General features: G+C 36.3%; 1 protein-coding gene across 1 annotated transcript in view; it reads left to right on the forward strand.

Annotated features, from left to right (window-relative positions):
- The window catches only part of DYRK1A (dual specificity tyrosine phosphorylation regulated kinase 1A), an 85,810-nt gene that overhangs the window by 12,096 nt on the left and 51,056 nt on the right, over nt 1-22,658 (forward strand). The window contains exon 2 of the mRNA XM_072846629.1: nt 16,583-16,662. Coding sequence (XP_072702730.1) covers nt 16,653-16,662 — 10 coding nt within the window. The 5' untranslated portion in view covers nt 16,583-16,652. The remainder of the gene's footprint in view (nt 1-16,582; nt 16,663-22,658) is intronic.

Genomic DNA, 22,658 nt, shown 5'->3' on the forward strand with positions numbered 1-22,658 from the left:
GAAGCTATTAAGTCTCCTTTATGTTCAGTTCAAGTAAAATCTCAAATTAGCAGTGTGGAGTTCTGGCTTATTTCCAAAGGTGGTGCTTTCTTTTTTTTTTTTTGGTTTTTTTTTTTTTTTAAAAAGTGTTGGGAAGAGGGAAGTTCCAGTTTTGAAGCCATTAAATGTGGCTTTGCTTCCTCTAACTTACATTGGAAAGGAAGATGTCAGTGTAGTATATGGCGTTATGAATTGGGATGGAGTTCTCTGTTGTGACCATCTTGATGACTACATTGTCATGTTCAGTGTTTCCTTTTTGCCTTGCACTGAAAACTGATCATATGAAGGGCTATAGAGATGAGTCTATTAGACTGCAACCAGTCCATTTGGTGCACCTGGTATGAGCTCTGAATCATGCTTTTGTTATCCCTTTTGCTATGCCACTGCAATTTCATATGTTGGTCTGCTGTTTCAGATGTGTCTATAAAAATTGTATTCTTCCTAAGGATACCTCTGCTGGCATCTTCCATGGAGTGTGTCAGATCACACTCATGACCTTCTTGAGCTCCTTCACAAAACGGTAAAAAGAGCAGGTCTATATCAAAAATTACCTTTTTACAGCAATCTTTCTTAAAAAGCACAGCACATCGTTACATGAAATACACCAGTTCAGTAACATTAGTAGAAAATTAAAGAGAAAATCTGCTGGAAAAGTGGCTTTGTTTTGGAGTCTTTCCATCTAGCGAGCTATTCTTGGTAGTCTGCAAGGACTTCAGTGGGACACTAAAAATTTTCTTGCCTTTTTATTTCCTGGATACCTTAGACGTGGTGATCTTGAGTACTGTTTGGAGGTCTGCAAGGTCAGGATTTAAAAGCTTCTTTCTTTTTTTTTTTTTTTTTAATTTGTCCTCATTTCCTTCCTGCAACCTGCCTTATTTAAAATAATTTTAGGAATTTTTATCAGGAAAAAAAATGCTACAGGAAACCAAACTCCTCTGGTCAGAACCTTAGCAACTTCTGATGCTGGCAGAAATACTATTAAATAATCAGACAGTTGTATAATCTTAGCATGTCCTAGCATTACTTAAATGGATAATTTTGTCAAAGTTTTAGTGCAATGTCTGCTTCTTGAAGAAATGACAGATAACTTGGAGAGCCTTAGATTGATCAGTTTATACCCAGTATTTGGATGCTGGAATTGTTGAGGTTCATATAAACTGTCCCAAAGGTTCAACTTTTTCTATTTGGCCTCATAAAAGTCTAGTGAGACAAAATTAATCTGAAAGGCCTCTGTTAGAGAGAATTTTCCTGGGCTTTTATCTCAATGAGAGATGTCTTTTAGACTTTTGTCTTATGACTGCCATCAGAGAATATTTTGAAAAATGAATTCCATACATCTCCATAGTGACTGCACTCAAAAAGGGATTCAAAACAATATGCCAAGTTGACAGACTAAGCTTGAACTACACATTCAGGACCACAATATAACAGAGTTATTAAAAAAATAAAATGTCCTGAGTTCTTTAAAACCTTTAGTACATCAAAAAAAAGAGACATATTTATTCAAATGACTTGGCATGGCCTGTGTGTGTGAGAAAGCAAACCTGAAAAAAGTAGGTTTTCTTTTGGGTGAATTAGTGCTAGAGCAGTGAGGATTGGGAAAGGGAAGAATGTGGGCAGAACAGGTCCCTTCCCGCCTCTCCCCCCCCCACCCCCCCTTTATTTTTCGTAGCAGCAAATGATTAGATTGGCTTAGCAATCATGTGCTACTTCATCCTTAGCCTTAACCTCCTTTTTCTGTTGTCTGAGTGAAAGCAAAGTCTCTTACATTTGTTGTGGGCTGAAGGGGCGTGTGTGCGTGTAGGTGGGTATGTATGTGGTCAGCTACTAAGGATAAGCTGACAGAAGGTAACTTGTTGTAAACATGATTGTGAATTTTAACTTTTAGCTGTCAAATTCGGATTGAGTTACCTTATGGTAGGGTATCTGCAACCTCTTGTTAGATTCATAAAACCTTTTCCACACCAGAAAGTCCTTGTCTTCTATATTAATAAACAGGAAATAATACAGTTTTAATGGTGCTTGGCAATCTATTCCATTTGATGAAAGAGTGTCATGGTTTCTTGGTCATTGAAAGCTTTTAAATGATTAGATCTTTTTGTGGGGTATTCCATACCTTGATGAAGGCTTGATGAGGAATTACTGGATGAAATTCTAAAAAAGTTGTGTAGAAGTTCACATTAGATTATGATGAGTATGTTCTGGGCTTAATGGTGTGGTTTTTTGTTTAGTGGGGTTTCTTTGGTGTGTGTGTGGTTGTTTTTTTTGTTTTTGTTTTTTTTTTTTAACTTACTGCAGAAAAGGCAATGATTTTAACTGGCAGAACTAGTGTTCTAGACTCTCCAAAGAGCTACATGTAACCATATTTTGTAGAGGTATAGAGCTGCCATGAATGTTTGATGAAATCTCTATTCAATGTGATAATAAATGTACCCCAGTAAAGCTTTTGTTTGTTGATGTGTGCCCTCTGTCTGTACTGGCTCTTCTCCCTGTGTGTGCATGCATCCACATGCATATATGACTTGAATAGAGTGTTTGAATTCTTCTTAATGGATTATAATACCATTTAAAGCTCAGCAAAATTTTGCAGCCTACTACCTCTGCAGTAGTATCTTGGTATATCTTGGGATATACCAAGATTTTCTTTAACATTATGCTTAACGGCAGGGATGAAGGCTAACAAGATAATAAAACAAGACGTCAGAGTTTTAAATCTGAAAAAGAAGGTGTTTTGACTTCATCACTAGATTATATGAAAATTTACTTAAGTTTGTTAATTTATCTCCTCCTTCAATGAGAGTTTTCTAGGTCACTGGTTCCTTAACAGGGGAATAAGGCCATGGTAAATGAACTACAGATGGAACTTAAGACCATGTTGAATTATGTTAAGTTAAAAAATACTATGTTAGGATGATTCATATTTTGTTAAAAATTTTTGGAGCTGACAGTGATCTATATTCTGACAAATGTTAGGGCTATAGTTCTAGAGTAAATGTTGTGAGGAAAATGTGGAATCTTTATTCATGTATTTATTTACTACATTGAAGGAACAAAGAAGGGGAAAACCCATTTGTGCATTTTTTGTTGATCTACTTCGGAGACTTTTCTTTGCCATAGTTTTGGAGTGCCTTGTGATGTTATATGCATTGGAGATTACCTCATGAGCGTGATACAAGAGTTACAGTAGTTTTCTCCTTCAAAGATGGTTTACGAGCCTGAGATGAATTAAACTAAGGCCACAGATGGACTTGTAGCCCTCATCATTGCAACCCCTACCTCTTTGGTGCCTGGATGTTGCAGGGGAATATGACATGGCTGTTTGACAGCAGCCTAAATTGGATCACAAGAGATTGTCTCTGTCCACTTTCTCTCTTGGTTAAGCATACTTGCAAGTTCTCTTCGTTGGCATTTTTTTGCTTACTTTTCCACATTGGGCCAGCTTAAGAAGCTAAGCACAAAAACCTAATGATGTAAGTAAAGGTAAAAACTTTACTGCCAATTTAGCAACCAAAACTGTTTCATCATGAGGTGGAAGACTGCCAGGAAGATAAGCCTCGTCTGTGACTTGCTCTTTTCTTATAAGTAGTAACCCTGAGTTTGGTCAGCTTGTGAAGGCATAGGCTTGGTGGGAAGTTACGTTATGTGGCATAAACTGAGCTAGCATCTTTTTTTGGTGCAAAAAGCCTTTTCTTACCATTTGCTGAGCCAGTTCCGTTTACTAAACTGGCAGGAAATGAACCTGACAAAGATGTGAACGGTTTTTAACTGGGTTGTTAAGTTGATTTGTTATACCGTCTATTCAGTGTGAACACTGAAGCTTTCCAAGAAAGGGGGCATAACTGTGCACCTGAGAGTCAGGAAGGATGGAGGGTGACTGCTGCCTTTCCTGGCAGTTTAGTGTTTTCCTCAGATGGAGAGACCCCGAACTCCCGTTGTTCAATTCCAATGAGAATACCTAGACCACCTGGCTTTTCAAATGTTCTTGGCAAGTGTCCTTGAGTTCCATGTAATCTGTACTATTGTACAAAAAAAGAACCAAAGAATCATGGGGCAGAAGGAGAGAAGAGGAAACATGACTCTCCAATCCAGTGATTAGGGTGCTTACCTTTAGGGAAGAAGAAGAAGAAACTTTCTGGGATTTAATCAGTGCTTACTCATTTTACAGGACATGGCTCCTGGATAATGTTTTATTTTCTCAGTGGAAAGATATTATGTGAATTATGGAAATGTAGCACAACCACCAAGTTAGGAATGATATGCAAATAAAGTGGAGAGAGTGTGGGAGAGTATAGATGGAACATAGAACACTTGGTATCAGTGGGATTGTATTCTACTCATTCTTCAGTTATTTGTTAAGGGGCTTTAACACTAATTTTTTTAATAGTGAAATTAGTTAATTTTCTGAAGGACTTAATCTGATAAATTGTGTATCTTTGCATTTGTTAATTCATATGTTGAAATACAAATACTCCATTATATTTTTTAAAATGTATTTGAGAGTATGTAGTAAGTGCAATTCATAAGAAATAGATGGTATTGTGCTTATGCTAGAGGTGTCTTGAATTTTGAAGGCAGTGCATTTCCTTAGCTCCTCTAAATTGAGATCTCCTAAGATAATAGAAATAATGTTCCCTGTGTGATTGCTGCAGTAATCCAAAATAGAATTGTTTTTGCTTTAGAATTCAGATTTCTCTCCTACTGTTACATTGGTCAACCTGAGCCTGAATTAGGACTTGAAGCATATTGTGGAAGTCTCTGTATATACTTAGGCTGGAACATTGAGAGCTGAATGGTAAGGATGCTGGATTTTACTGTGGTGAAAAGTCTTTTTTTGTTCATTTTGCTTTCCAACATCACAGAAGTTTGTAGTTGGCATGCCTGATTAAATTTTATTTCTTCAAATTTGTTTATGTAAACTATTACGACAGACACAATGTATATGTAGAAAAGCCTGTAAACATTTCACTTGTGTCCTTGAAGTAAAGGTGGGGTCTATGGCTATCGATATCAAATGAGATGTTAGCTGTGATCTTCAAGGTGCTCCGTGGCAGTTTGGCAAGAACTATTGGAAATACTTTAGCCAGGTTGCTCTTTACTTCTCCTGTACTATTAGCCTATACAGCAAACCTTATTATAGATAGCTAAAGTTTGTGAGCTCTCTACTTTTGTCTTTTTGTGGACAAACTGGTCTGTTTAGATAGTGAGCTTTTTAGGCGAGGATCACCATTTTATTGTGTCACACAACGCCTAATGCAATGAGGTTCTCCCTCCATGAGCAGAATGCCCTGTTTATTTTCCCCAGCACAGTCCTAGAGCATGGCTGCCTCACTTCCAGTATCAGTAAGTGTTTGGACTCCTGGCCCTGACCTAGGAACTGTCAGTTTCAAAGGTCCAGAACATCAAAGACTGCACAAAAATGCAAATAAAGTTCTCTGCAATCGAGTAGTATTATGCAGAATATAAATGTGTTAGCTGTATGCGCACGCTAAAAAGAACAATTAGGTTCTTATTTACCGTGTAGATTTTTAAGCTGAAAGTCAGACTCGGGCTCTGGAGCTGTGCAGAGTCAGCAGAAAACTGATCAAAAAAGGTGAATATTTTTACATCATGCTAAATTGCAGAACTGACTCAGCAAGACTGGGGCAGGTGCCAGACGTGGTGCAAGAGATGGGCCTGCGCTGAGTGGTTAAGGGCAAGAAGGGGTGTGGGTGGGAACACAGCAGCCAAATCTAAATCAGCTTTGGCTTTTGGGGAACTGCAGCCTGAGAATTCATATTTTAATGAAATAACTCAGTTTATTCGCCATCAGTTTTGAATGCATCTGGTTGTCATGGAGCCTGAACTTGACCACTGTCAGTTTTCAAAGGTATTGAACTTCATATGAACTGCTATTTGAAAGCATGTTGAACAAGATTTTTAAATATGGTGTTTCTGTACTGACATGTCTGGTGAAAGCTGGAGCTTGGTTTTTGGTTTCCAAGTTAAAAGGAGCTGGAAGAGTAGTTGTGGTATATGTAGTTTTGGAAATACGGGCTTCCTCCTCTTTTTCTTTAAACAACTTTTAACTTCTCTTTCCCATCTCTGAGCTTAGGGTCCCAGTTACTTTGTCAGTATCCTAAATTCCTAGAAAGAATCCTAAAATTTCCTTCAAGTGCCTTCTAACATCGATAGATCTAATTAAAAGGCAAATCTGAGCTCTGTAAGCAAACTTAAGTTGTGGTTATGTCCCCATTTACTACACTTGCATGGCTATTCCATGTTCCATTTTAGTATTATGCTTGGGATATGTAGAAGAAGATAAATAATGCGCTGGGACTTTGAGTTCTGCAAACAGAGAAAAAGGATATCTTTCCACGTTGAAGAATGTGTTTAGAGTTAGTTTTAGGAATAGCCATTTGTGAGCCAAAACTGCTTTGGTTGCTGCTGTCAACCTGCTAAATCAGTCTCTTCCCTTCGCCTTTCTGGAGAGGCAGTGTGACCCTATTTCTGAAGTACGGAGTTCGACTATTTTAATATAAATGTGAAGCCTGTGAACTTGTCCTGCATAAAAATTATCACCTGATGATGAGACAGACTGTGTCTTGTCTATTTCCCAGAGAGAAGGAAAAAAAGGAGAAAGCTTAGAGCTGAGGCCATCCTCCATGTCAGGCTTCTTAAATGATTGCACTCTAGATATAGTAATTTTAATATTTTTTCCTAGTGAGTGGTGAGTTTACAATCAGAATGATGTTGTGGCTGAAGTCTTATTGGAAAGACTTATGACTTGGCTAGCTCATTGATTGATTTTTAAGGGCTAGAGATTTTTTTTTTTTTAGAGAAGGTTTACATTGAGTTCTGCAGGATTTCTAGGATGATAAAAGTGTATGTATTTGTAACTGAAGAAATTTCTTCCTTTTTCTGCTCCTTTTAGATGCAGTGGCTCAGAAACATCTCTGAATAAGTGTCCCCAGAAAAACCCATCTAAGTGGGTGAAGGAATAGATGCATTAAGGAAAATTCTGATGTTTGGGAACTAAATATTTTAATTAGTTTCTTTGGATACAAGGTGGAAGTAGACAAGCTTCAGTTTTTCAGCCTAAACTGAAGCTTGGGCAGTTAAATCTGATTTGTCATGGTAAAGATATCAGCAGTACTTTTCCATTATCAATTGTCATATCAGAAGTGTACCTGCTTTGGCAGAAGGTATGAGGATTTATGAGGTGAAGTCTGGTTTAAGACCCAGGCGTGTGGTTAACATATGACCAGAGATTACCTAGCTATGTGTACGCCTGTCCAGTCTAAATCTCCTGAATAATGAAAGCAAAGGTAGATGGTGTGGCATTGCAGTTGTCAATGGGAGCTGTCATATGGGAATCGATTAAACAGCAGTTACTCTGTGGTGTGTTTGAAAAGGTTAGAAAGTATTTAAAAGGGCACACAAACCAATGTATGGCTGAAACAAGCCACTTAACCAAAGTCTTATAAATAAGCACCATCTGTTTACAGAGCTAGCCAGCAGTTTGCAGTTGTGTGTGGTTGGTTGTTTTGGTTTTTAATTTGGAAGACTATAGGTGTGCATATCTCTATGTATTAAAATATTTTGGAAGCCTTCAAGATTAAAGGTACTACTGTATCAGGGCAACAAACATCTAAGTTGTTACAAATGTACTTGAAATATGTACCTTTAGATAGTCTTTGAAAGTAACATTGGAACTATCTGCTGCCAAAGTTAAAATGAAGAAGTAGTCTTATTTAGTTTAGACATACGATAGCAGCTCTACATATCGTTTCCCAGGAATCTGTATAAGTATATAAAGTATTTTTGTAATGGAGTTTGTTGTGGTCTGAGTAAGATTTTACATTTTCTCTGGTTTTGATCAATTCTGTTACAGTAATGTTTACTGAAACATGATGATGACCTGTGAGTTTACTAATTTCTGGTTCCTGTTACATGTACATTGCAGCATGACATGGAATTTGTCATGCTTCAGGGCAGAATTAAAAGGGGAAAAGAAAAAGCAAACAGTTAAAACAAGGAAACAGTAATGATGTAAAACCCAGTAACATCTGAATTTGGTAAGGATGGGTCACTTAGAAAGCTGAAGTCTCTTGAAAGTGTCATAACATTTTGTTTAAAACACTGGTAGCTCTGAAAATACTATACCATTCAGATGCCCATTTATTTTCTTCCATTTCTTGGAATTCCTCTTTTTTTTCCTCTTTTTTTTTTTTAATAGCTGTTTTAGCAAACTTTTGGACAGAAACCGTTGTCTTCGCCTGTTGAAAGATAAGATTTTATGTTTTCATCAGTATAAAGGCATTGCAGTTAAAATAGTCTGCATTTGCAAGGAAGAACAACTGCCCTTACCTCCTTTATATATGTAGCGTGCATGTGTGTGTGTATCTATGTGTATGTATAATGTGGGTCTGAGCTCTTGCAATTTTTGAGAGGTAAAATCATTTCAGTATGCATTGATTATGTGGAGAGCACTGCGAGTGCTGTCCCAACTCTAATCTAGGATTAAAAAGTTGAAGTAGTTGCATCTGAGTACCTTCTCTTGCCAGGTCTCTGAGAAGTAGAGAGTCTGTTTTGTAAATAACGGGTACAACAAAGAATTGAAGTAGTAGTTAGTGACCGCTAAATTGGAAGAATAGTAAGCTGTGGTAATATCAAGATTGTAGTAAAGACCTGTAAATTGAGTGATGTTTGGCCACTTTCTGTGGCAATTTTAGACATACCTTTAATTCTTTGTTTGCTTGCTTGCTTTATGGCTGAAAAAAATGAGGGAGAAGTTAGAAGGTGTACTCTCTTGAGACTTTTTAGGTCTAAAGTTCTAAACTGATGAATGCAAACATATAGTGGCATATGTTTTGCTTTGCATTTTTAAAGTTCTTTTCCCAACCACAAGGAACAGAAACAGTTTTTGTAAATGAAATGATCAATCTTTTTGAGGACATCTATAGAAAAATCTCAGCTCTGAAAAGTATTTCAGAACTGTGAGAGCAAATTACTCTGGATAAACTAGTTTACAGCCCTCATGGATATTCTACTTGAAATATGACTTTATTTGCATGCTACTGTTTAGTTCATGTTTAACATACTAACTAAAATGGCTCTGTCTCTTAAAAAAAATAAAAATTACATAGTTGCTTATCCGATGTCACCTTTTAGGGAAGTCATAGGTAGGGCGTGTGTGTTAACATGAAAAAGAATTAGATTGTTGCATACATCTCTTTTTGTAAGAGGACATAGAAATAATTCAAAAATATCTGGATTTCATAAATATGCTTCCCTTTCCTGGAATTCTGTTGTCTTCATGCTTATGTGAATATGAGGTGGAATTATTTTCAAGGATCATGTAAATGGGACTCCTTAGTAATCGCATTTATACCTAGTGAGGCTATTAAACAGTACAGAAGGAAGTGCTTGGTTATAAGAGTTCAGTGCCATCCAACAGTTGTGAGTGTTTTAGCTGATATTGCAGGAGATGGGCAACTCCTGCTGTAGCATCTCTTTGCTTCTTTTGCATGAGGGAGGGGAATATAAATACAGAGGCGTGACTTTGTCATTTCAAAACAGTTAAAACGTAACCACATCTGTTTTGCTTGACAGTGTTACATGGGTGGAAAAAATAACTGCTCCCCCCTTTAATTTGTGGTTCCTTATATGGTCAGTATACTGAAAAATATTTTAAGTTTGTCCTTCTAAAATTAGTATTTTTAGTCAATGAGTAAGAAAAGAAGTGTATGCAAATTATCTAAACAATCTGAAGTATTTGAACTTTTATATTGGCATTAGTGTGGGTTTTTTTTCTCTTCTCCCCCCCCTCCAGTTTAATTCTTCCTAAAACTATAGGCTTTATTCTGGGGTTCACATGAACAAATAAGTATTTAAAAAACAAATCTCAAGTTGTTTGGCTGTATGGGTCAAGTATAAGTTTTACACTATTCAGTTCCTTCATATACAAGGAAAGCAGTACACTTTTTAGAAGTTATGCATTTCTTTTTATAAAAAGGATGGGTTCAAAAAACTGTTTGTTATAAATTGTATATTTCAGAGATTCAGATTGCACTCTGAAGTCTTACTGAATTAATAGTGGCGTGACACCATTGTAGATCCTTCTATGATAAAATTAGGTGCACTTTGATATTTAGTGTTTTGACATCAATACTGGCCAAAGAAGCCCCTTTTTGTCCCAGCTGTTTGTTTCTGCTTATAGGCTGCTGTGCATCTGTAGTGGACCAGATTAGAGAACTGATATGGGATAAAAAATAGCAGTCTTTTTTTTTTTTTTTTTTTTTTTTTCTTCTGCTCCCTGTTTTTCCACCTGGGTCAGTTCCCCAATGCAGTTTGCTGAGGGACCCTGTAATAGTAGCACTGTCTCAGCCAAGCAGGTAGTAGTAGAAAGGATACAGGCTGCTTAAGCAGTACCGCTGCTGAAAAATTCTTGCTCAACTGCAACTGTAGTTCTGCCTTTGCCAGGTTTGAATTTGGATGAGAAACTTTGTGATTTCAGTAAAGCTGCTTGTACATGCTTTCACACTTAAAGGATGGGTTCTTACATCACATGTTGTAAATTTAGCATAAGAGTGAAACTAGTCATTCACAATATATTCTTTTTAGAGGAACTAGTGCTTTTTGGAACACTGAAAATTATTTTCAGTGTACAAGAAAAATGATGATAGTGTGTTTTGTTTTAGATGCAGTTGTTTCATAAGCATCTCACAAATATTAATCTAGAAACTAGCATAGTCTTCTAGTTTAGCAGTGTGCATTTAAAACTCATTGGGATTACAAAGCGTAATACAGGCTCTTAGGATGGATGGTGTATTGGTGAAGTCTAGTATAAACTCAGTTTTGGTAGTTGTTGTCTTTTCACCCTAACTTGAAAACGAGTCATGTACAAAAATGCCCGCTTCCCAAAATTTTAACATTCCCTTTCTTAACCGTGGGGTAAACTGACATATGAAGGTGACTGTGCTCATAGTTCTGTTGAATACACAAACTAAACTGAAGAGAGTTATGTTGTTTTTTCTTATTAAATTATGGAATTTAAAACCTAAAGATAGTCTTAATGTAGTTGCTGACTATTTCAGTGAAAACATTCAGGTAATAGGTTTTCTGTAATACCAAAGCACTTAAACCTGGAGACAGGGATCTATGACTTCTTTGGGAACATGCTAAATGTGATGCTGATCATGAATTACTTGTATTTTGCTTAGTATATTGGCTGTTAGGTGTAGAAACATGCAGGTGTCTGTAATAGTGGAGGGATATATTGAGTTTTCATGCTGAAACCATATCTGCTTTTAGTTTTATGTATGTGATTTTGTGGGTGAACCTGAGATGTTGTACTGAGTTCTGCTTTGTACATTGGATATATGAAGTAGTCTGATTTTTTTTTTTCTTTTCTTGTGAATTATTCTTACATAAAACATCACATCTGTTGGTCCTAAGTAGAACAGAACCAAACACACACACACGTATTTGCTGATTTTCAGATGTATGTTAATTTGTACATCTAAACACATGGGATTTTACCTAGTAAGAAAAGACACTGTATGTGCTAGATGCTGTAAGAACAATGGCTTTGGAATTCCTCAATTGTGTTTCTCTGGGAACTAGTCCTGGAAGTTAACAATTGCTAGTACCCTATGAGACTGATTTATTTATTTTAAATTCCAGTAGTATTGGTTGTACTTCACATTTTATTATGCATGATTTTAAATAATACAGCAAATCTGGTGTATTTGGTGAATCTTTTGCCCTCTACGCGTTATGTCAAGCAACATCATTGATTGTGTGTGGTTTCAAGAGTTACTCTGTTGAGATGCAGAGTAACAACAGCTTAAGAAATTGCTATTGTGTAGATTTATATATGTCTAGATCCATTATATTCCAGTATGTTAATAATATCAATTTAATGGTGTATATGTCAGGATAATTTTTCTAGTAAATAAAATAAATGTTTTTGCTTCTAACTAAGTATTTACATTTTATGTTGCTAGCAACAGGCCTGCCTGCATTTACTGAAGGTCAGTGACCTGAATTATGTTCATCTCTGACAACAGTGTGTGTAGTCATGAGATATGCAGAGATTTCTCTGGTACTTCATGAGTATGACTTTAGAAATTACAAAATAACCTTCTCACAGAGGAAGAGCTTCCAGAACTTTGTTGTTATTAGTTTGCAAAATCTTTCAATTTTTTACTACAGGTGCAATATTGAATCTTATAATACAGTGATGCTGAATAAGAAAAATAAATCTATATACAAAGTGTTTTAATGAGTAAAATGTAAAAAGTAAAACCCTCCCCAGCAGACTTTTCTTTTAATTCAAGCTCTTGCGTGTGCTACTGTTGATATTCTGAAAACTCTTATTTTACTTTGTCATGGAAAGAATTCTTCATATGTGCTTAAAATTAAAGTAAAATTGTAGTGAAAATGTGGCCTTTCTTTAAAAGTGTTTATGATAGTTGCCTTTAACACTTTGCAAACTTGCATTGGATAGAATCTTTTAACTCTAGATGCTTTAAATTGATATCTATTATATAAACTAAATATGCAACGTATTATATGACTTATGTACATTCTTAAGTTTATGAAATAATATAGTTAAAAAAAAAATTAGTGTTACTGCTCTGCTGCATCTAGTTCAGCTGAACTGGCTTCCTACTGTACTCATATGTAATAAAATTGTCCCCATTTGCAAAAACGCACAATCTGATAGATAGCCAGGCAAACACAAAAAAGAGAAATGGGGGAGGATGATGAAAATTCTTCAGAGAGATGTTAGTAATGGTTTTTGCACTTTAACTTTCAGGTTTTTAGAAGTGTGATTGCTCTGAAACCAACTGTGATGTATAGTGAACCTATTGACATAAGTTGGGTAGTGAGTGTTTTGAAGGAAGGAGTGGATGCTCTTAAGGAATACAGTGGAATAAAACATTAGTCCTCAAAGAGGCTAACAGGCAGACTAGGTTTATGGTGTAAGGAAAAGTCAGACACACATGAAAGCTTTATGTCTTTCATAGTCACCATCTTTATAATATGGTGGAGTATAACCTGGGATAAAATGTGCTCAGCATCTTTGGCTTATTTAACTAAACATTTTGTAGTAAAGCTGAACACTACACTTGAAATTATTCATGAATGTGGAGTGGCTTTGGATAGGTAATCCCATTATCTGTGTTTTGAGGAGATCAGAGGAGCATTCTGTGGGTAGGAAAGATGAAGAGTAGAAAGCAACAGTAATTAAAATAGGAAATAAAAGCATGAAGTAAAGTTTTAGCATGGTAGCTTCATACACAGTTGATTTCTGAGAACTGTTCTCTTTGTTTAAATGAAAGACTTCAGCTTTTATTCTTTTGTTTTCTATACCACTTCCAATAACTTGCCTTTCAACACCTTTCTTGTTGTCTCTTCTTCCCTCTACTCCTCTATTTCCAATTCACTTCTGTTCTATACCAGTAAGTAGATCAAACTGAGTTCTTGAATCCCAGTAAGTGTTGTTACAAAGGGGATTCTTCTAGTAATGATCTTACAGACTGTGTGATGAGTGGGATTTGTTCTTGCCTCCTCTTATCACCCAATTTATTATCTAAACCAGGAAGCCCTTGTACAGGCTGTTTAAAAAGGCCTTTTGGTTTTAAGAACTTGGCAATGCAGAGGCACAACAGAAGACACTCAGTTACCCTGTTTATTATGTTGCCCCTGCAGCTATTATGTGTGATTTGGTTGTATCTATTTAAAAAAAAAAGTTTTAAAATGTTACCCTTTTACATTGTGTATTTGTGATACTGTTACCATCACAGTAACTCATTGTGTTTGTTCTCTGCTAATTTTTTAAAATTACTTTTTATGTTGTGGATCCCTTCTTAGAATACAGTGCTACAACAGACACCTGTCTTTCCACTCTGGCTCTTAATTCCATGGTAGCTGTGCAGTTCTTCAGAATGTGGTAATTGTTGGAGAGTCATAAGGAGACTGGAGAAACACATTAGTTTGTTATGGATATGTTTTGCTGGTTAGCTATGAAGTGGGTGGATGTATTGATTCCCTGTTAATAAACTGTTAATGACTTTATAGTTAGATCAGCAACTCTTCCTTCTTGTTGGTAGCTCTAACGTCAACTTCTAAAATAATTCAGGTCTGTTACCTTTCCAGTTTGGTTTCTCCTTTCTTACACCTTTGTGAATTCTTTGCAAGATAAATACGTTTTCAGAGTTAGTATTATAAGTGATCTTAAAATAGTCTAGATTAATTTCCAGTCAGCAAAAAGCATAGCTTCCCGTATATATGAAGTTGCTTTACTGCTTTTACAAAATCAGCTCTGTGATTTCAAGTTCTGTAGCTGTAACTTGGTAGTCTCTGTGTTTATTAGATAGTATGTTCTTATCAACTGATTTCCTCTTCTTATGGTTTGGAATAGAGTTGGCAGGCTGTTGCCCACGATGGTGCTGTATGTTGCTAGCGTTGCAGTCAGTTTGATGCATTAGGCTGTTGTAAAGCGCCGGAGATGTGCTAATGTGCTGCTTTTGGAGCTTACCATTCCCATTGTAGAACTGGCAGAAGACAATGTATGAACACTCTACAATCTGTTTTGGCTGAAAATCAGCTAGCTTTGCTCAAACTATGTTTGTTGACAGTCTGAACTAAGCTGGCTTAGTATTGAAATTGGCCTTGTGCTGATGAAAATGAGAGGTGATCCTTGCTGAATTTGAGCTATAAGGTGGTAAAGATAAGAGAGTGATGTCTTCAGTCCTTGCAGCTACTACTGGAAAACACTTTCTATAATCTTAGTGTCCATAGCTACTTTTTTTTAAATTCCAGTATCTTGGCCAGAGAGAGCTTTCAATAATGGGATTATAGCTCTGTAGCCTTAAGGTACCCATGTAGGCTGGACATATCTGGTACTCCAGGGCTTCTGTTGTTTGTTTAAATCCAGGGACTGTTTAGTGTAAAGAAGAGAAGAGTTTGCTCTTCCTTCCTTTTTTCTTGTTCTTGAACACAAGTGACTGCCTCTGCTGAGTTTAGTGGGACTAAGCTCAGTGCAAGACACTGTGTCTGTGCAATTTATACACCTACAATACGTACCAGACTGAATCTTTTATCGAAATTGAAGTGATTTAGGCACAAGAGTGCCGAGTTTGTAGGATCTTGTGTAGCCTTAGGCAGTACTCATCAGCCTTGCCAAGTTCATGGCTACTGTGGATGTGGCAGTGACATTCTAGGTCTCTGTGGAAGTTCAGTAGTGGAAAAGTAAGGCTGTTGATTCATGATGTGGGATGTCCATTTTTTGTTTGCCCCCTCCATCTTTTGGAGGCATGACAGCATGAATTCACCTGCTCATAAAACAACAGTAGAACCACTGCAACATACACTCCTATACGTATCACAGAAGTAATTCTTCATTGTCTTCCCGCCACCCTCTTGTGTGTCTGTGTGTGTGTGTGACATTTCCATGGCACAAGGAAGAAGCCAGTGTGGTGGCAGAAAAGCTATCTGGGCTTAGGGTATATGCAGTGCTTAAACAGTCATTGTTGATGAATGAATGAACTGCAACGTTTTCTGCTCAGATCGCACTATCTAAGTGCATTTTAGGCTAGACACTCTTTCTTGGAGTTACATATATCAGAAGGTGTTTAAATAGTAATAATCTATACTCTTCACTTGGAGCTGTTGGGTAATTTGCAGAGGTTCTCTAAAATTCTCAGTAATTTGTAAATGGTTTTGATATTTACATAGGTTGTAGACTACCAATGATATTTCATTGGAGAACAAGTAAAAGGCAACTACTTGAAAAATACTTTGACCAGGGGTTTGTTAGTTGTTGGGTGTTGTGTTTTGGGTGTGGGTTGTTTTTTTTTTTTGTTTTGGTTTTTTTTTTTTGGCATAATCCCACTGTTCTTTTTTACTTTTGTGAGAGATTGCTTCCTAGCAACTCATGTCTTTGTATCCCTTTGTCTTGTAGAAAGTTATAATTTTATTGTTCTGAGCATATTTTAATTTGCTGTAAGGTGAACCTAATTCAATTTCATGTGAGATATAAGGAAACAATGGACCTGTACATTTATGGATTTATGTGCACTTATAGTTCTATAGTTTGTTGATTTGGTAAAATCCCACAGAAGTTCAGTTGTGTTTTATAAATATTGTCCTGAGTTTCTGTAAAAATCCACATATTTAAGGGCTTTGCAAAGATGGGTAACTCAATAGTTTCACTTTTGCAGGTTTGAGAAGAGCTTTTTTTGGATTACTTTAATTTTCAGAACTGTTCAATGACCAGTTGAAATTTAAGTTAATCCCTGAAATTTCGACACTTTGGTAGTTTTTTTTAACAATAGATGTCAGTGAAAGATAGTCTTTGTAATGTCTGTCTCTACTTCTACTGTTGGAGACCTTCATTTTCTGTTGGAACTTCCTTGGTTTAGCTCTGTGGTTATACCTGAGAGCTAGGGTTGAAGTAAGCACTATGTGGATCTATTAGAATGGAGTTTTACATTTTTTTAGGTATGTTATTAGTTTGTATTTACATTTACTTCTTTTTTTCTTCATTTTGCAGTGTTGTTTGCTGCTGGACTCCCCCCGTCCCCCACACCCCCGCAGGATGATATGAGACTTGAAAGAAGACGATGCATACAGGTGATCTTAATTTCAAGGGCTTTTAGAAGGGAAAATCTTTGATGTTCCTGATCTACTTTTTGTTTCTATTCCATTCTCTGTACCCCCAAAATTATGTCGTTCCAACTTTAGTAGAATATTTAAGAACCTGTGGAATTTTGAAATCTTTCTTTGCCCTTTGAAACTCTTTTGCAACTCTCCAAGAAGAAAGTGGTTTCCCTGAATGGAAATATTGTTTCCAAAGTTTTATGCAAAAAGGGTTTGCTTTTAAAGATGCTAACTAAATGTACTGCTTTTAGTCTTCTCTTGTTTGTTATTACCCCCTTTTAATGCCCCCCACTTGCCCACAGATGTATGTCACCTGTTTAGTGACACACTATTTCAATCATTCATTAACCTTCTTTTAAAGAAATGTTATGGATCCATCTGCAGAAGAGCATAACAAATTAATAGCTAAGAGTTCATTATGCCTTATCGCATACTTATGTCCAGTTACTGTAAGATTTCTCCAGAACTGAAGATAGGATCTTTGAACATCTTTGAAAGTCACTAGCCGTTCTTAAAACTGATGTTTTAGGAAGTTCTTCCATTTTTTGCTAATCAAAATACTGCGAGTGCCAAGTATATTTGCAGATTAAATAACTTATTTTTAGTGATACTGTTTTGCTGGAAATATGGTTAATATTTTGACATGAAAAATCATGATCAGCAGAAGTAGAATAAAATTTAGGTTGTACAGGAGGGTTGGTGTAGTCCTTTATACCCAAATGCCCTTATTTAAGCAGTGAACAGTTCTCTGATTTACATTTTGAGGCCTGTAACAGCGAAGTACATGCAAGACACATATTCCGTTTGCTTGTTCAGCTTTAAAACCCATGAATCCTTGGGGCTGGGAAAAAAGCTAGATAGATTTACCTATGCATACAGATCATCTCCTGATTGACAGTTTTCAGTTGCATCAGCTGTTCATGCATAAACAGCTTTAGAGGGTATATTTACATGGAGTATGTTGGATTAAGGCCAAGATGCTGTAAGTGGATATTTCATTCTGTGAAAACTAAACATTCGTTCATTTCAGTTGAATGTTTGTAAGTTGTATGTTGATAGCTCAAGTAAAACTGGGTCTAAAAAATTCTAAAATTAGGTGGGGCAAAGAAGAGGAGAAAGAAAAAATATTCCAAAGGGGTATTTCATTTGTTTTAAATCTATAAATCTAGAGGAATAGCATTTGAAGTCTCAAAATTGAATCTTTCAATGTCCCGTCAAATTTGTGGAGCTCTGTCTAGTAGGCAGTCATGGCAATTGATAACATTTAAAATTTAAGCACTCTCAGTTTTGGTCAGCATTTCTGATGATGGTTGAACTTGTAGAATTACAAGCTTAAAGAACAGAAATGTATACAAGATTTTGAATTTTAAGTAGTAACTCTTATCTTCTAAAGCCCAAATTCTTTATTTAGAAGTCCCACAATAAATACAGAGTGAAAAACAGTGGTACCTTGGCAAAGACTTTCAGGCTTCTGACGTGTCATACAAGTTGGAAGTTAGACAAGTAAGACTTATTTGCAGTTTTCTGTTTATTAGGAGAGTAAATACTAGTATACTGAGGTTCTGAGAATAAACATGATTTGCATTCCTTAAAACGAAAAAATGTACTGTAATTATTTTGTAATGCAGTAACAGCAAGAGTCATATGATGACTCTGCTGATATCTTTCTCAAGTTCAAAGTAGCTGGTTGAGAGCTCAGGCCAGAAATTGAAAGGTTTTGTGGTTACTGAGGATGGTTGTTCTGCATTTTCAACAAGGCTTGGCTTCTGAGGGTGACTGGTCTGGGTGACTGATCAGAGGTGCCTGGTAATGCCTAAGCTACCTTTGGCTAAAGGATGAAAGATTCTATAGGGTAAATAAATTCTCTGTTATAATGGGCATCACTTCATTTCACTGGAAACCAGCATACTCTAAAACCCTAAAATTAACCACACCATAACTGGGGGAAACAGTCCTCTTGAGGAAGAGGATTTTTTTCACTTTTTCTGTCTTGGAATACTTGAATTTTAGATCACCACTTAAGCTGAAAACACAGAAATGTATTAAGGTCCATTGCTTTAAAACAGAAGTGAAAATATGAAGAAGTGGTGATACTGAATCTTATTTTCCAATTTGACTAACCAGGATAACAAATTTGCAGCATGTCTGACTTCTCTTTTTGCCCTGTTCTTAGCACGTATGATATGTAGGACACATATAGAGAAAGGCACTTTAAGGTACTGTTTGGAGGACTGAAAGGTTTTCAGTAATGGCTTTTTGTCAATCTTGTTAACTTGTCGATTTTATAGGACCTATACTGCTTTTCTGTGAAACACTCTGCAAAAAGCAAAGCCGGGGGTTCAGCTCATTATAGGAAAAGCTAAATTTATATTTCAGACATGCTTGTGTATTACAAACGCATGTTGTGATAATGAAGTTAATGCCTTAGAATGTGGTTTGTGGTAAAATATTTTCAGAATGTGAATTTTTCTTTTTTTACTTCTTTGACTTTGGAAGTCAGTCTCTCCAGGACATTTTGTGAAAGGAAGGAACCATTAAGTTCCTATGCTATTACTACCATTATGGCTGTAGTTGTTATGCTGATAATCATACTAGCAAGTGTCTACTTTTTATGGTATAGCAGCATCAAATTTAGGATTGTGCTGTGTACTTACAAGCAAGGCTTCATCTTGTGTTTAAAAGTTTGTTTTCAAAGTGATTGGTACATCTTGTCGTGCACCAGTTAGAGTATAACTGTGTGGTTGGTTGTTACTTTTTTTCCTCCTCTTTATGGAGTCTACCTTATAAAAATGGTTTGGTTTTATAACAAAAAACTTTCTGGTTTTGGCTTTGATTTTTCTAGTTAGCTGCAGCCTAGGAATATGTAACTAAAAATAATTAGTTGTCCGGTCTTTAAGCTTTTGAAGAGCTTAAAGCTTCTTGTCTTTTCTTAACCTTTGTAAGAAAAGTACTCATATCTCAGTTGAGAGTATAAGGGACCAGTATAGATGTACTAAACCAAAAGTACAAGTTCCAGAAGGATCCATTCCTTAACACCACATGCTGATCCTCTCAGAGGAGATTAACTGGTAACAGTTATTGTTGAAGTATTGTTCTTGAAAGCAGAAGGGAAGGAAAAAGAGTCTGCATGTTCTGAACTGCTTTTTGATGATGATGCACTTTATATTAAAACACAACAGATATCTCTTCCTGATTTGTATCTCCCACAAGACCATTGAACAACATTATTTGGGACATTTCTGCATACTCAGGGCAGCATGGAAACTGGGTAACTGTCTTAAATAGACATATATGGTGTATAAATATTATAGTATTTTTGTCTAATACTTATGCCTGTATAAACTGATCCAGAGGTTTGATCATGTAAAATCATTAAAAAGAAGTGTAGGGTGGTTATTTAATCTTTAATTGTGCGGTGGAATTTATCATGTATTAACTTTATTTTGTTAACACCTTCACATGTTCATGGGTAGATTTGAATGTGGAAGGCAGATCAAAATAATAGTTATATCGAATTCTTCTCTTCATCATGAAAATATATTGAATGCACCAGAGGTGTTGAGAACCACGCAAGTGATATAAAATGTGAAAATGGTATATTCAAGTTTGATAAAACATTGGAAGTTATCATATTGCTCTTAACTTTAAAAAAAATATTGTTCATGTTTGGAAAAGAAAGACGAAGCCATTCCAACACTACTCAATAAGAGCAGTGCAAGAACAATGAAATAGTAAGTACTTGCATAGATACCTGCCTTCCTCCCCCGCCCCCAAGCTGCATTGCTTATTAAAATATAACAAATGCAGACTAAAGATTTCTGGGAAGTTCTTGGATCGGGTTGAGTTTATAGTCTTGCAAGTGTCCAAGTGTTAGTTTTATGTAAGAGTAGAATGAAAATTTAGAATTGGGCCATGTGTCTCACATCTCATATTCCTAATATTTAGCTACTGATTTCATTGAGCCTGTAGCTATTTTGAAGAATGTTTTTATATGTGTCAGTAGTAAAAAAACAAACCAAAGCAAAAAAACCCCACAGTTACTCTGTAGTCAGAGAAAACTGTGTCTGATATTGCTGTTCTGTATTTTGAAGTTTATCTGTATTACTTTATACCAGATCTGCTGATACGCCTTTGAACTAGTTTGTTGAGAGCTACTTCAGGTTTTACCAGGGAATTCCAGAAACTTACCAGGGCATCACCTTTTTATCACTTACCTGTATCTTCTTGTGGAAATGATGACTGTACTATCTATGGTTCCACTTAAGCAATTGCATGCCTGGAGTGTCTTTTGTGAGATGTGTGTTGTTGAGATGTATGTTGTTGGCTTAAAACCAGAACTGGGTTGTAAAGGAGCAAACGTTTGGCCCATGTGCTAATTCCATACCGAAGTACCGTGTGGGCTGGTTCTGGTTTTGTTTCTGGTTGGTGACTTTCATTCCAATTAGACTGATTCTGTCTGTCAGTATCTTGTTCACATATTTGACTGTGTCGTTACAGGCAGTTTTTGTTGGATATTCAGGTCTTGGCTGGGCAGATAAACAGAAGTTTAACATAAACAGAAGATACCAAGAAAATAACATGAGATGGGGTTGCTCATTAGTAGTGGAAGTTTTAAATATAGATAGCTAATGAGCACTTTGCATGAATAAGAATGCTTTTAGGGTTAACCACTATTTTTACATAGATAACTCCCTTTGCAGGAGTTGTTGGTGCTGTCTTTCTGGCTGTTAGTTTTTTGTCAGCAGTTGTGAGAAAGCAGTCAGGAATGAGTTGAACACAGTTGCTTACTGAAGGGCAACAGTTATATTGAAAGTGGAAGTTCTGCTTTTGAGAGATGGAGTCATTGACCTCAATGAATGATAACCTTGAAGTCAAGAGACTAGATTAATGCTCTACTTTCTGTATTTGAGATCAGAAATGTGAAAACCTGGACAGCTAAAGTTAGATTAATGCATCCATATTTAAAAAGTTGCCTATTTAAAAGAAAAGGGATTTTTTTTTTTCCCCCCCTCCTCCAAGTTTTCAGCCTCAGTCCTCATCTAAGAGGAAACAAATGACAAAAATCCTGTTCCAGGGTTTTGGCATGGAAGTATAGCCGAGTGGAGAATGCTACTTTTCTTACTCAGGAACAGACTGAAGCATCTAAACTAGAAAATTGTGAGAGGCCTCTGTTTTTATTTAATTTGCTTCCTCTTAAGAGAGAGTAACTTTCTTCCTCTTAAGAGAGATAGGTATGAATTCCTGTAGAAAGCCCTGTTAGTAGTTGTCTAGGTTTTTTTTAATGTCTGGAAGTTTCATTTGTGTTTTGCAGCAAAAGTAGTGAAAATATTCTTCCTTGGCTGTTCATAAGAATGCTCAGTGGTGCTCACAGGGGCATTGGGTGGCAGTAGTCAACAGCAGCTTGTTTCTTCAGGAGGGCAGGGATGGGGGGGGATGCAGAGCTCCAGCCACTGCAGCCAAGTCTCCCTCTCCTGTGTTGGCAGAGTTGAGATGTTGTCAGCTCAGGGGACCATCGAAACAGGAGATTCAGAGGAGCTTTGCACTTTCAAAAGCATTACGTTGCTGCATAATGCCTGAAATAGAAGTATCGTAAAGATACACATCTATAGTTTAAATATTTTGGAAAAGTAATTTCTATTCATTTTGTATCCTGATTTATGTGGTCCTCTTCTAAAAATGTTTTTTTGAGGTAACTTTCAATAAAGTATTAAGTGATGAGGACATTTCTTTTTAATGAACAGTAGAGCTCCAGCAGCTATATTGCGAGGCTGAAATTTATTTGTTACCTATTTCTAAGAGCAAAGACTCACTTAGACTTGAGAAATATTTCATTTTGAACAAAAAAAATTCAAATTCAGATTAAGAATTACAATCTTAACTGTTATTAAAATTATTATACAGTTACAGAATTATTGGTCAGTCCACTGAGAATGCTCGAGGTCTACAATGAACATAACACTACAAATATA

Source organism: Ciconia boyciana, chromosome 1 (genome assembly GCF_034638445.1).
Source record: "Ciconia boyciana chromosome 1, ASM3463844v1, whole genome shotgun sequence".
NCBI classification, from domain to species: Eukaryota; Metazoa; Chordata; class Aves; order Ciconiiformes; family Ciconiidae; genus Ciconia; species Ciconia boyciana.